This window comes from Sceloporus occidentalis, unplaced genomic scaffold (assembly GCF_023333645.1).
Source record: "Sceloporus occidentalis isolate IW3139 unplaced genomic scaffold, rSceOcc1.0.p SCAF_3, whole genome shotgun sequence".
Taxonomy (NCBI): domain Eukaryota; kingdom Metazoa; phylum Chordata; class Lepidosauria; order Squamata; family Phrynosomatidae; genus Sceloporus; species Sceloporus occidentalis.
In genome coordinates, this window is record NW_028316983.1 from 20,179,561 (window position 1) to 20,194,343 (window position 14,783).

Genomic DNA, 14,783 nt, shown 5'->3' on the forward strand with positions numbered 1-14,783 from the left:
ACCCTGTTGCTGAGGCAGCCAATCGGCGAGCAGGGAAGCCGTGAACTCGGCCAATCAAAGAGCGGGAACGGTTTAAAGGGAGTTGAAGGAGGCGGGCGGAGGATTTGAATTCAAACCGCTGCAGGAACTGTAGGAGGTGAGTGGGGCTTCGCGGAGGGCTGGGTTTGAGCTTCTAAGGTTCACCCCGGGCTCCTTTTGTTTGTTATGGGCCTTTTTGGTGGAAAAGTAGCCTTCGGTTGCATCCACATTGGAGAAATAACCCGGTTTGGCAGCACTTTAGTTCTTTGTCTGGTTCTTTGCTATGGAATTCTGGGAGTTGGCGTTTGTTGTGGGGCCCAGAGCGGAGTTCCTCCGCTTTGGGCCCCACAACAAACGCCAACTCCCAGAATTCCATAGCAAAGAACCAGACAAAGAGTTAAAGCGCTGCCAAACCGGGTTATGTTTCTAGGTTTAGATTGTGACAAGAAGTAACAGGAACCGCTCAGTCTACTTCTAGACACTATACTTCTATTAATGAGATACATGTGAAAGGAATCTGGGAGTCCAAGTAGGCCACAAGTTGAACATGGGTCAACCGTGTGATGTGGCAGCAAAAAAGGCCAATGCGATTTTAGGCTGCATCAATAAAAGTACAGTGTCTAGATCAAGGGAAGCAATAGTGCCACTCTATTCTGCTTTGGTCAGGCCCCACCTGGAACACTGTGTCCAGTTCTGGGCACCACGATTTAAAAAGGACGTGGGGAAACTGGAGTGTGTCCAAAGGAGGGAGAACAAAATGGTGAAGGGTCTGGAAACCATGTCCTATGAGGGAGCTGGGGATGTTTACCCTGGAGAAGAGAAGGTTAAGGGGTGATTTGATAGCCCTGTTTAAATATTTGAAGGGATGTCATATTGAGGAGGGAGCAAGCTTGTTTTCTGCTGCTCCAGAGACTGAGACCCAGAGCAATGGATGCAAGCTCCAGGAAAAGAGATTCCACAAGATTAGGAAGAACTTCCTAACAGTAAGGGCTGTTCGACAGTGGAACAAACTCCTTGGATTGTAATGGAGTCTCCTTCCTTGGAGGTTTTCCAACAGAGGCTGGATGGCCATGTGTTGGAGGTGCTTTGATTGGGAGTTCCTGCATGGCAGAATGGGGTTGGACTGGATGGCCCTTGTGGTCTCTTCCAACTCTACAATTCTATGGTTCTACTTCTTTAGAGGCCAGTACATTTCATACACTTTTTTTAAAGCCAGAGGTTTCTCGCTGTTCCAGATAGTTTTAATATCTTGTAGTTGAAGACATCAGGATGCAGGTCTGTCTCCCATCATAATAATATAAAGTACCAATTCAAAATGAATCCATAGTGATGTGGTTTGTGTGTGTGCGTGTGCTCAACAGCTCCCCAATACTACATTTGTAGCCACAGCTGGAAGGAGTTTGGGTAGCTTGGGGCTAGGTCATAATGACCATCTGAATGCCTAAACTCTTTTAAAAGCGGGGAGGTATTTTCAGGGGAAGAAACAAGACTGCGCTGTAGGGCTACATGGCTCAGATGCAGAGTCTAAAAGGTGTGGGTAGCATTTGTGAACATTTCATGAACAGATCCAAATGACTAGTCCAGAGACTTTCAGAGTTTAGAGAACCCGGGGCAAAGTTGAAGCGGTACAATTCATGTCATTCTTCATGTAGTACATAGTACTGTACAGTATATGTATTCTTGATGGATAGCTTGCTTTGCAACAAGCGACCTGTCTCACTATGGCTGCATTTGAGCTATAGAAACAACCCAGTTTGACACCACTTTAACTGCCATGTTTCAGTGCCATGGAATTCTGGGAACTGTATTTTGTTGGGGCACCAGAGTTCTCTGACAGAGAAGGCTCAATGTCCCACAAAACCACAATTCCTAGGATTCCATAGCACTGAGCCATGGCAATTAAAGTGGAGTCAGTCTGGAGTATTTCTGCAGTGCAGATGGCAGCCTAAATTTAAAATGATCCCTTAGGGCATGCAGTTAAATTTTCTTCCTAGATGGTAACTTCTGGGTATTTGCTCATATCTCTTAGGTCTGTTGACAACTGCATTTGGAAATCCTGGTGTTCCCTTATTATTCTGAGCTGGTGGTGTGTGCATGTGTATATAACCTCAAGTTGCCTACTGACTTAAGGTAACCCCATATATTTTCATAGGGCTTTCTTACGCTGGGAATATTCAGAGGTGGGTTTGCCAGTTCCTTCTGAAATATGGCATAGAGCACCTGGTATTTGCTGCCCATATATTTTCAGTGCTATGGAGGGTGAGTTTTTGGCTTTTTTGCTTCAACAAGAATGGAGTGGCAAATGCAATCAGTGTGATGGCCAAACCTTTCAAGGTATGCTTTTTTGAGGAACATTGGCTCACATTATGGAAATAATCATATCAGATTTCTGAAAGGCATGTTGGGATATTTAAAATCTGGAAGTTGGATCCTGCACATATTGACTGACTAAACCTTTTTTCTCTCTTCAAGCAATAATGGAAAAAATAGGTAAAGAGAACCTGAATGGACATCCATGTCATCACAACAAGGTAAAATGATCTCTTCAAGATGTTTAACAGTATCACTATTGCCTTTGCAAACTGTAAGAGCTAGTGTTTTCAATTGGATTTTCATCTGTAATATGTCTTGTATTGATTATGGTTGGTTATAGTGGTGATGGTAGGATATTTTCAAAACAAAACAAACTTCATTTATATACCGCTTCATACCATCTAAGCAGTGTTTAAGCGGTTTACAACTATAAGCTAATTTGCCCCCAACAATCTGGGTTCTCATTTTAGCGACCTCCTCAGAAGGATGCAAGCCTGAGTCGAGCTTGAGCCCTTTTGCTGGTCTTGAGCTTGCAACCTTATGGTTTTGAGTGAGTGGCTGAACCACTGTGCCACCAGCTAGCTATAGTTGCCATTTTGTGGAATAATATCCCACATCTTTGAATCATAGGATTGAGAGAGTTTAGGATGGTGTCAGTTTTTCATGTATGAGGGAATGAGAGCATTGTGTGGCTAATATGGAAAGGCCTGCCAGAACAGATCCATCTTAACAGCCTTTTTAAAGGCTGCTAGGGTGGCGATATGACAAATCTCCTCCAGCAGGTCGTTCCATATGTTTTGATTGTGTACTGTGGCATCTTTAGTGTAGTTCTCCCCCCCCCCCCCCCCGCCCAACAAGTAACACGAGACATGTTCATTCATGCCTTAAGGCATGGTAATGGTACTCTGTTCAGAAGGCTACGAAGTCTTGCTGAGATTTCTTCCCTTCCATCAAAGGCCCATAGATCTTGAGAGTACCTTTGCTCCATTTCGTGGGTGGATTGCAGGCTGATGGTATTGAGCTGATGAGGAATGTTGTGAGTTTTCGTCAGTTTCCTATATGTGTGCTACGAAGCTATTGTTAACATTGGCTTGTTCGGACAAAACAGAATCTGAGACTACTTGGTCTCTTACAGCATCATACTGCTGAGTTTGTGCTCAATAATCTTCCGAAGACCCTCCATCTTTGTTGTTTATGAGTATAAAGAAGAAGCTACTAAAATTGTCAAACTTGTTGAACAAGCTCAGCCTAACAGGTTACCTTACCTTCTATGGAAATAGTTGATACTATCCTTTTCAGTAGTCAAGAGATACCTCGATGGTATCTTCAATCCATTCCCTCCCTGTCCAGCAGCAGGTAGCCTAGTCTTGTATATAAGCAGGATACAAATTCGAATATCAAACTTCCTTGGGAAGATAAAAAGTTTGTTATGAAGATGGGCAGAGTGCAGGATAGATACAGAATCATAGTTGGAAGATACCTCTAGGGCCATCCAGTACAACCCCCTGCCATGCAGGAACTCTCAATCAAAGCATCCCTGACAGATGGCGATCCAGCCTCTGTTTGAAGACCTCTAAAGAAGGAGACTCCACCACATGCCGAGGGAGTGTGTTCCATTGTCAAACAGCCCTTACTTCCAGGAAGTTCTTTCTAATGTTAAGGTGGAATCTCTTTTCCTGGAGCTTGCATCCATTGCTCTGGGTCCTAGTCTCTGGAGCAGCAGAAAACAAGCTCGCTCCCTCCTCAACATGACATCCCTTCAAATATTTAAACAGGGCTATCATATCACCTCTTAACCTTCTCTTCTCCAGGCTAAACAGCCCCAGCTCCCTCAGTCGTTCCTCATAGGGCATAGTTTCCAGACCCTTCACCATTTTAGTTGCCCTCCTTTGGACACGCTCCAGTTTCTCAATGTCCTTTTTGAATTGTGGTGCCCAGAACTGGACACAATATTCCAGGTGGGGCCTAACCAGAGCAGAATATAGTGGGACTATTACTTCTGATCTAGACACTATACTTCTATTGATGCAGCCTAGAATCATATTGGCCTTGTTAGCTGCCGCATTGCATTGTTGACTTATGTTCAACTTGTGGTCTACTTGGACTCTTAGATCCTTTTTCACATGTAGTTTCTCACAACTGAAAAAATTGGAGTTCACATATTATTTACAGGTATGTTTTTCTAAAGCAGGCAGCAGTTTTAGATGGTCCAAAGCGTGTTCCTGTGACTCAAAACAAGACACATGGAAATAAAGTTCAAGCACAGTGTGTTCTGACTGCTTCAAATGTTCCTCAGCGAGTTCCTATTCAGCTACAGAAACCTGGTGTTCCAAATTCAAAACACACTAACCAGTTAAGCCAGCACCGACCGACATCTCTTGTTCATCCAACATCAAAAAGTGTAAATCCAAACAAACCCAAAGAAATCTCTCAGACGCCTGCGCTGCCTGGTACGTACTACTATTTACGTGTCTATAACTTCATACAAAATTTGTTGATGGCTTTCCCATATACTAAAGGGGCAGTGCCACGTAGTGGTTTGGATGTTGGACAAAGACTTTGGAGGCCAGGGTTCAAATCCCCAATCACTCATGAAAACCCACATGGTGACCTTGGGCAAGTCACCCTCTCTCAACTTCAGAAGAAGGCACTGGCCTAACCCCTCTGAACAAATATAGCCAAGAAAAACTCGTGATAGGTTCAACTTAGGGTTGTCATAAATTAGAAATGACAAAAACAACAAAGGGACAAGCCTCAAAGTGAAAAATATAGCACACTTCAATAAAACTGTCAGCTGGGTATTGGTTGAAAGGGACACAAGAATATCTTTCCATGTTTTAAGCACTGCCATAAAAAATGAACTTTTCTACCTGCAGGGAAAAAGCCTGTAGCAGAAGCTGCACCAGATCAGAAGACTGAAAACAAATGGGCATCAGATCCAAAGAATGAAAGTAAAGGGGAAACAAAGTCAAGTGAAACAAAAAAGTGAGCTGTATATTTTGTTTCTGTGGGTGGAAACTTGAGAAGGTGTAGGGAGTCTTTATCATATCTAATGGTTACATGTACAAGCACAGTCTTATGGGTACAGGAATCTTCAAGGAAATAGAATTGAACATTTGTTGTGCATTGAAAAAGTGATCCTTGCTCAGCATTCCTGGGCTTTAGAAGGTGTATAGTGTCTAGACAGAGGGAAGTAATAGTGCCATTCTATTCTACTTTAGTCAGAATTCACCTGGTACACTATCCAATTGTGGTACCATAATTCAAGAAAGATGTTGACAAACTGGAGCTTGTGCAGAGGAGGGCAACCAAAATGGTAAAAGGTCTCAAAAACAAGCCCCATGAGGAGTGACTTAGGGAGCAGAGTGTGTTTAGCATGGAGAAGAGAAGGTTAAGACCTGTTTAAATATCTGAAGGAGTGTCATATTGAACAGACTTGTTTTCTGCTGCTCCAGAGTAGGACATGGGCACAATAGTAAATGAAATCTCTACAATCAGAGGTAGAAGTTAGAAAAATAACCAATTTGTCACAGAATACATCAGGAAGCATAGCTAGTGCTGTTCTACCTAGCCTATTCTATGAGGCTTTGTCCAATACAATAAGTTTACAAAGTTATAGTCAAACTTCAGAGTACCACTTCATGGGGAATAAGCATGGGAATCTGCTTGCCTTCACGTGGGCTTCTCCTATACATCTAGGTAGCACCTCATGGATAGAGGATGCTGAATAACCTTGATCTGACTTGCCAGGGCTCTAATATTTCGATATAAACATTTGTGATGCATGCTGTAATTAAGGATGAAGAAAGTGATTTACTATTTTCGTATATGATAAAGTTAAGTACTTACATCATGCAATGATAATTTTAAACACTGAAACAAAAATGTACCCCTTAAAGTTGTCTTTTCCGGTAAGAGGAATAATTTTGCATCAGGGTTATGTGGGTTGACTTAACTGCCTGCTTTTGCAAGACACAAACAGCTGCTTGCTCTTTTTAAGTTAGCAAATGAAAGATTACTTTCATTTTTTATTTTATTAAAGAAAACAGTGGTCACTGGATGACTTTGAAATTGGACGTCCCTTGGGCAAAGGGAAATTTGGGAATGTGTACCTGGCTCGTGAAAAGGAGAGCAAGTTCATTCTGGCACTGAAAGTCTTGTTTAAGTCACAATTGGAAAAAGCAGGTGTTGAACATCAGCTGCGTCGAGAGGTGGAAATACAGTCTCACCTTCGGTAAGGTTGATTGAAAATGGCTATCTTGCATGTTTTTTTTTAGGATTAATGTGTCTAAATCTGATTTTTAGGAATTTCTGAAGAATGTGTCCAGCTGCCCTGGAGATGAGCCCTGCTACAATGATTCTCCTTTGTTTGTTGCTGACATCACTTTCAGTTTTAACCTAGATTTCGTATGGAAGACACTGCAGATAGGCTGTAGTCATGGTGCTGTTAACTTTAGGATAGTTGAATAGCAGGAAGATGCTTTAGGAATTTAAGTATACTGTATGTACTTATGTATAAGTCTAGAAATTTTAGTAAAAAAAACTGACCCCCTACAACTCACGTCGACTTATCCACAGGTCAATGTAAGTACTGTACCTTAACTCATTCATATATATATGTGTATATATATATATATGAGAACCGTCCCCTGGTGAAAGGAAAGCATTGAGCTCCCTCTGTTCTCTCATCCATCCAGTCTTTAGGGGTGAGTACAATCATGCCTGCTGGAATTTTGTAAGTGGTTTGACACTGTTTTCCTTTGCTCCATCCTGTACCCACTTTGTTACATGCCTTTAAGTTTTACTGTCAACTTATCCATGGGTCATATCAAATCCAACAATTTTGGCCCCAAAACTTGCCCTCGACTTATATGTGAGTATATATGGTACTTGCCGAAAGGCTTGTAGTACAGAGAACTGTTTCAAAGGGATGCATGCTGTGTTGCACACAGAAGGACATTTGATCACTATAAAAGAACTGTTTTAGGGAGTTGAGACAGATTTATTCACTGTTTTTGGCTATGTGTTTTGCAAAGTGTTTTTAGATAGATATCTCTTTCATTACTGCTTCCCAAAGCATTTAACTGTAGATTTCCAGTCTTTCTACCAACATTTTCTCCTCTCCTGAGGGTGAAGGATCAGTCAGTGTTAATTGTAAGATGTTGGCCTGACTCTAACAAATGACTGTACATTGGCTTGTCCACCTTCTGATACCTGTAAAGGCATTCCATTTTAAACATAATGTCAGAATCATTACTAGAAACTTAGACATTTTGTGATGCTATTAGAGTTGGCTACAAAACAAGCTGCAGTAAAAAGTGAATGTCTAAATTCTTGCAGTAAGTTGTGTAAAACAGTATTTCATGAGGGATAAGGTAAAAGAGCACAAGAAAAGCTATGTTTCCCCCAAGAAGGCTTAAAAGCATTTGGGCAAGGTTTATTCTAGTTTGACAGAGCAAAAATCTTTATTGCTACTCTAATACTGGAGCCTTCTGTGCGGCATGGGGTATATCCTCAGTGCCTGGTTCTCAGAGAGCATTTGAACTAAGGCACTATGAGAGTAGTGGCATGGGGAATTCCTTGAAGTTGACAATAGTTACTGTTGATCTCTGCAGTCATGCTGGCCACATGACTACAGTGTGGTGCAGTCATGCTGGCTCCCTCGGCTTAGTAAGAGATGAGCACTGCCCGTTACACGACTAGACAATTGCATCAAAGGGGAAACTTTTACTGTTGATAGTAGCCACCAATGGGAACTTGGCTAAAACTGCAGCATACCAGAAGAGGGAATGGCATGTGCGCCGCAGGCACAAGCCCCATTCTTTTACATGGGGCTTCATCATATGCAGTATTTCCCTTACGCGGGGGGGGGGGGGGTTGCCCTGAATGGATCCCCTGTGTAAGTGAAGGACGCACTGTAGTTGGTTTCTGCAATCAAGTTGTATAATGGAAGCAAGGGAAGAATTTGTAACAGTGTTCCATTAGTAAATATGTCTTTCATAAAACATGCATATTTTTATAGGCATCCCAATATACTTCGCTTATATGGCTACTTCCATGATGCAACAAGAGTCTACTTAATCCTAGAGCATGCACCTCGAGGAGAAGTATACAAAGAACTCCAAAAGCTTTCCAAATTTGACGAGCAGCGAACAGCGACTGTATGTTCTTGAATGAATATTTTGTGAATAACCTTGGTGGTGGTGTGTGCCTTCTCTTATTTATGGCGACACAAAGAGTTTTGTCCAGAAATTATGCTTTTTTGACAAGATTTGTTCAGAGTGGTGTTGCTTTAGCCTTCTTCTGAGACTGAGAGAATGTGACTTGCCCAAAGTCAATTTGTGGATTTTCATAGGCAAGTGGGGATTCGAACCCTGGTCTCCAGAATTTAGTCAAACACTGAAACCATTATACCACTTCCATACTGTAGGTGACTGGATTTAACCTAAGGTTGCCTATCCATATCCAAAAGTTTTCTTTGATGGAAAAGGGCTTCCTAGAGTGCTTATCCTTCTACTATTAAGCAATACTTAAATCTTCTGTTCTTTACATCAAGTATAAAAAATGTTGATATGTGAGAGAGAGAATTCATTCTTTACTTTCCATGGTAGCATTGTTTGCTTATGCAAAAAGAGTTCACAGCTTTTCTGCAAAACTGTACAAAACAGGGTTTTTGCATACTTTTTTTTTAGTTAATAGGACACTGTCTGCCTTCTGAGCAGAATGAACTCTTAAGATGAATACTGCTTTTTGCTTGGTATTTTAGTCAGCAGAATGCAAAAATGGAAATAAATTGCATATAGCCTATTAACAGGCCACAGGCAGCCCACATCTGATTTACCTGTACTTCTCCAACTCTGGCTCAGGAATTGAAGGCTACATTGGCTCATCACTATCCCCATGTCTGCATTTTTTTTGTGTTAATTTTATGGTTCCAAATAACCCCCTAGGGGACTGGGGATTCAGACTTCAAATGGCCTTGGAGTTATCCATTCCTCCCACCCTTGTGTTTGACAATAAAAACAGTCCAAGTAGCATGTTTATGATGGTGATCTGTTTGCTGCACTAGCTAGCTGAGGAGTGGGGAAATTGTGTTTGGAAAGAGGAGTGCCTGTGTGTGTGTGTAGTAGGCTGTTCTTCTGTTTTAAGTTTGTGAAGTAGATGGGGAATAGTGTTATATTTCTTCTGCATATTAAAAGGGGACAAGTGCAGCCCTGTACTGCGTTGCCTACCTGTTGTATGGTTCTGTTCTTATTTCCATTTTTTAAAAGCCCAGGAGGCTTTAGAACTTTAGGGATCCCTGTGTTTCAGGAAATATAATATTAAGACCTCTAACTTTTTCTACAGTCAATGCAATCATCCTGACAAGTGTGTAAAGCCTGTAGTCGTGTTTTAAAATGAAAGCAAAGAGGAAAAACAAATTATGGGCAGAGAAAATTAGAGAATGGAGCACATCTATCAGTGTGCTGTACAAAAGCCCTTGCCTTTCTCATGAGAAGGAAGAAGCATAATTAAGTATAATTAAGCCATATGGGTGAGTGTGTGGGTGTTGTAACTGAAACCACACAAAATGTGCCTCGGTACATGTTCTGCGTACTTTAGAAATCAGGAGACTGTCTTCTTTATGATCCAACTATGGTGGAAGTGCTCTCTACATTCTATATTCTGCATTTGGGGGCATTCTGGAGAAAAGTATAAAACTGGCCTGGGATGGGGAGGGGGCACATGGAGCCTACAAACTGCACTCCTGCTCTATATGATTAAAATGAAGTTTTGTCATTAGAACTGTATTGGTGGGCTTAACTGTCTACTCTGTAATGTTTTGGGTTGTTTCTGAGGCGGGTTATAGACCGCCGCTTTGAGGTGGTCTGCCGCTGCTGCCGTTTGCTCCGTAAGGGAGCCGTCACAGCCACGCCGCGCGGCTCCCTTGCGGAGCAAAAAAGAAGCTCCAAAATGGAGCTTCTTTCTGCAGCGCCTTAATGACGTTGCGAGGTGCCGCTGGCGCACTCGCAACGTCATTAGCACCACGACACGTTCCGACGCACAGCGTCCGATACGTAAAGATGGCCATATTGTATGGACAGAGTCCGTATTAGAGCCAGGGGCGTCTAGAAGAGACACCCCTTTTTTAAAATGGGACATCCTGCTGACGTCCCAAGTGCCGGTCTGTAACCGGCCTTTGATAGGAGGAAGAAAAAGACTATATAGTCGTCCCTCCTGATATGCGGGGGATACGTTCCGGACCCCCCCCCCCCCAGCAAATCCAGAAAAATACAAATATTTGGGTCCCCATTGGTTACAATAGTGGTTTGCTCCCGCTGGCACCATTTTGTCCCTCCCTGCTTCCCATCCGCAAAGGAGAGAGACCGCAAGGGAGGGACGAGTGTAATTGTAAAAGTTGTTTGTCCTGCAGTAAATATTTCTTGCTTACTAAGTGTTTCCCATTTATTCCCCATGCCTTTTTTGATATTTGTGCATAGTGTAACCTATTAGCATTATACTCAGCCACTACCCATTCATTATTATATCTGATTACTTCCATCTATAAGGCTTCAATTTTTTCCCCCCACCAGTATATGACTGAACTGGCGGATGCTCTGTCTTACTGTCACTCGAAAAGAGTAATTCATAGGGACATAAAGCCTGAAAACCTACTGCTGGGATCAAATGGAGAGCTAAAAATTGCTGATTTTGGATGGTCCGTGCATGCTCCATCCTCTAGGTAAGAGTACATGGAATATTCAGGTTCAAGAGTGTGTTTAATATTGTGAGAATATACCAAATTAGAATGTGGATGACTTCAACAGGAATTGGATTTTTTTTTTTATTTTTATTTTATTTTATTTTTTTGAGGTGGTCAGTTATGTGAAAACAGCTTAGCAATTGTTTCTGGTCCTCTAAGAATCCGAAGGGAGGAAAATGGCTTTTTGAGAGCTTTTTAGATTCTAAGTGAATGTTGTAGCTTCAGCGCTTAAGAGTGTCTTTGTTCAGAATGCAAAGTATATTCTTCACCAGGATACTGTATACTGCAGGAAGCCTGAGCAGTGCATCTTCATTCATGCCCTGTATTTCATGACTTTATCCTTTCCTGCTATGCATCGGGAACAGATTATTTTCTGTCTTAGAATGGTTGAAAGACTCCTCTTGTACCCCTGCTATAAACGTCTAGATTCCTCCAAGTATGCCACTATTACCTCTTAATTTCTCAGTGACAGTGAGAAATAGAGAACAGTGTTTGTCCTTACTGCTTGAGCTGGAGCTGTTTAGATGATTAACACCAATGAAATTCTATTAAAAGGTCCAGAGTAGATAACTTGGTTTACTTATCCCATAAGAAGTTGCTATTTTGAGCACTTAGCAGTGGTTGTTAAACCAATCTGCACTTAGGGACATAGTGCCTTAAAAAAGTTGTGAACAGGACAAAAAATGCAGATAGTTGCATGGAAAATATTTTGTAGTTGCATCTGTTCCAAACAAACCCTCTCTAGGTTATCAAATTTCAGTTTGTTAACTTATACATACTTTCACATTTTAGGAGATCAACTCTGTGTGGTACCCTTGACTACTTGCCACCTGAAATGATTGAGGGTAGAACACATGATGAAAAGGTAGACCTGTGGAGCCTTGGTGTCCTGTGTTATGAATTTCTGGTAGGAAAGCCACCTTTTGAGGCTGAAACATACCAGGAAACATATAGAGCTATTTCAAAGGTAAGGCAGATTACATTATTTGGTGCTTATATAATGATGCCTGAATTATTTACCCAGAAATTTTCTGCTGGAGTGTTACAGAACACCTGTATCTGGCTTTTTGAGGGGCAGTGTCATTGCCTCAAGTTTCCTGGCCCTATAAGGAGATTAGAATTTCTCCTTGCTAAAATGTGTTGCTTTACCCTATCATCATCATCATCATTATTATTATTATTATTATTATTATTATTATTATTACATTTATTTATATTCCACCCTCTTCTCAAAACTGGGACCCAGAGTGTCATACAATATTAAAAACAGTACAATTTTAAAAAATAGAAAAATATTACGTTAAAACAGAATTAAATTAATACAATATTAATACAGGTTGTATAAAAAATAAAATATAGTTAAAAAGATAAAGATGTTTAAAATACTTTAAAAGAATACAACAGACCATTAGCCTGGTAATATGTGGGTTCTGATCTTCCAATAAGTATTCCACTGATAGCCCATACAAAACGATATTCATTTCCAATAGCCTTCTTAACAATTTTTCCCTCGGAATTATATACAATGGACAAAGCAATACAATATGATGGAGAACATCTGGAGCTTGATCAGTGACATACACGATTCAAAAATGGTGTCTGCAAATACCTGCCCCTGGTCACATTTGAGGGGTGTACATTCAATCTTGCAAGCAAAAAGGCCTTCCTCGTCATCAGCAGTGAAAGGGTTTGAAAATAATCCGGAATCCTACCTTGCAAGGGGGGGGGATACCAAGCATTGCTGGGGAACACACTAGGAGGAGTTGGATATGTCAGTTGATGTTCTCTCTCTGCAAAGCAGACCCTAATAGATTCAACACACTCCTTTTCGGTTAGTAAAAGGAGAGAATCAAAATTTAAACCCACAGAAATTACTTTACTTTCATAAAATTTAGCCCAACTGGCATAATAAATGTCAGATGTCAAATAGATCCATTAAAGACTGGATCTGAAATGTATCTTAAACCAAAACTTCTAAGTCATCAAAACAGCATATTTAACAGTAACTGTTTCTTTTGTTTAAAGGTTGACTACAAGTTTCCTCCTTTTGTAACGGAAGGTGCTCGGGATCTGATCTCAAAACTTCTGAAGCATAACCCATACCAGAGGTTGCCACTAGAAGAGGTGCTAAAACATCCATGGGTTACAACACACTCTACAAAATCTCCCAAGCATAGAATTGCTGAAGGCACTGGGGCTACTGCTGCTACTACTAGCACTACTGGCACAGTCAAAATGCAGTCATAGCATGGAGTGCATCACAGTTCACAGCAGTGAAATACATGTGATGGCAACCACTGTATCGCAGCCAATATAGGAAGCACAGAATTGTGACTTGAAAGCTGGTTCAAATATCTTGCATTATAACCCATTTTGTGAAGATTATGGAATTTGAGCCATGGTCTCATTGCATTTCCATTGAGTTTCAGGTCACAGAAGTTTATGAAAAACTTTAACATACTTAAAGTCCTCTTGCACATGATCCAAACCTTTTGAGGCACAAATAGTTGAGGTTTTTCTCATCCAAATGGCTGCTATTCCTGTTTTGATCCTCCTTGCTGCTTCATAGCAACATAAAATTTGTCATGGCTTGTTGGAACAGTGCAATAGCATCCCTCAGCACCCTCACAGACTGAAGTTAAATGCACGTGGATATGTGAAATGGAATCTTACTCTGTAAATAACTGTCTGCCTTTGGTAATGATATTCTTTTAAATAAAAATTTTGAATAATATTCTACTGTGTAGGGATGGCTTCTTTGTTATTTGCTGCCCCAAAGTCTGACTACAGGTCATTTAAGTAAATGGCATGTTTTCTGCTTGGATGAAATCTGATAATGTACAATTGACTGTCTATTTAAATAGTATAGTCTTGGCTTTAAGTTATCTTTAACTTATAGATGAAATAAAATAGACCAACTTGAAATTAGTCTTAATGTCAAACCAGAATAAGTTCTGTCTATCCTTTGTTTACTAAAATGGTATGGATGGAACAATTGTTTTAAACTGCTGTGAAATCTCAGTACTCAAGTGGCAGACAGACTAATCAGTGTTAATGTAAAATGTAAACTGATGTGATTTGTTGTAAATGCTTATACTTGGTTGACCTACTGTGGTACAACCTACTGTAAATTTCTTAAGGTTGGTGAAGTGTTCAGTGGCCACACTTAACTCTTTGTTGTTTTTAATTACGGTAAATACAAAAAGTTATATCTTATGCAGATTAAAAACAAGCTGAATTATATTTTTTCATTAAATCTTAAATAAATTACCCCCATTCATGGACAAAATCCTTATACTTGATTATTAAACTGTATGGAATAATCTTAAACTAATATTTAAGTGGACACTTGCAGTATCTTGATTATAGTGTTGACTGCATTCAAATAAATGTCTACAGAGTGTTAAGTTCCTTTTCTCCCATTTACAGTTTGTGATTTGCTGTCAGATACCTGTTGGGGAATACAGAATATATTGGATAAATTGGCAGTCTTGCTATTATGGCTTGCTATTAAGTGCAAATAGGCCCCCCTTTCTTAGAAAATTGGATAAAGATATTTCCTACATCAAGAAGGTGGAACATAAAGCTCTACCTGTACGGTTCCATGTCCCTTCTTGGACCAGTGGCTCCTGAAGCCCCTGGAGAGGTTTCTGAGCTTACCAGTGGAGAGGGTAAGCAATTCAGATGTTGGAAACACAGGTAGTCTCAG

General features: G+C 40.7%; 1 protein-coding gene across 7 annotated transcripts; it reads left to right on the forward strand.

Annotated features, from left to right (window-relative positions):
* Positions 1–8: 8 nt before the first annotated feature.
* On the forward strand, positions 9–13,808 carry LOC149315630 (aurora kinase C-like). Of its 7 annotated transcripts, none has more exons than XM_089513790.1 (10): positions 9–136; positions 2,048–2,148; positions 2,491–2,549; positions 4,520–4,781; positions 5,208–5,316; positions 6,374–6,565; positions 8,354–8,492; positions 10,905–11,053; positions 11,867–12,041; positions 13,100–13,808. In XM_089513790.1, the coding sequence occupies exons 3-10, from the start codon at positions 2,496–2,498 to the stop codon at positions 13,319–13,321; spliced, it is 1,302 nt and encodes a 433-aa protein (XP_089369916.1). In that variant the 5' UTR covers positions 9–136; positions 2,048–2,148; positions 2,491–2,495; the 3' UTR covers positions 13,322–13,808. The 7 variants fall into 7 exon arrangements, with proteins under 7 accessions (XP_089369916.1, XP_089369919.1, XP_089369914.1 ...); XM_089513793.1 differs by having other exon boundaries at positions 4,523–4,781; XM_089513788.1 differs by lacking the exon at positions 2,048–2,148 and having other exon boundaries at positions 115–136; positions 4,523–4,781.
* Positions 13,809–14,783: the final 975 nt, after the last annotated feature.

Coding starts and splice junctions, on each gene's coding strand:
- LOC149315630 (XM_089513789.1), top strand. CDS start 2,271: ATGGAGGGTGAGTTTTTGGCTTTTTTGCTTCAACAAGAATGGAGTGGC. Junction 2,353..2,490: donor TGATGGCCAAACCTTTCAAG/GTATGCTTTTTT, acceptor TCTCTCTTCAAG/CAATAATGGAAAAAATAGGT. Junction 12,042..13,099: donor CATATAGAGCTATTTCAAAG/GTAAGGCAGATT, acceptor TTTTGTTTAAAG/GTTGACTACAAGTTTCCTCC.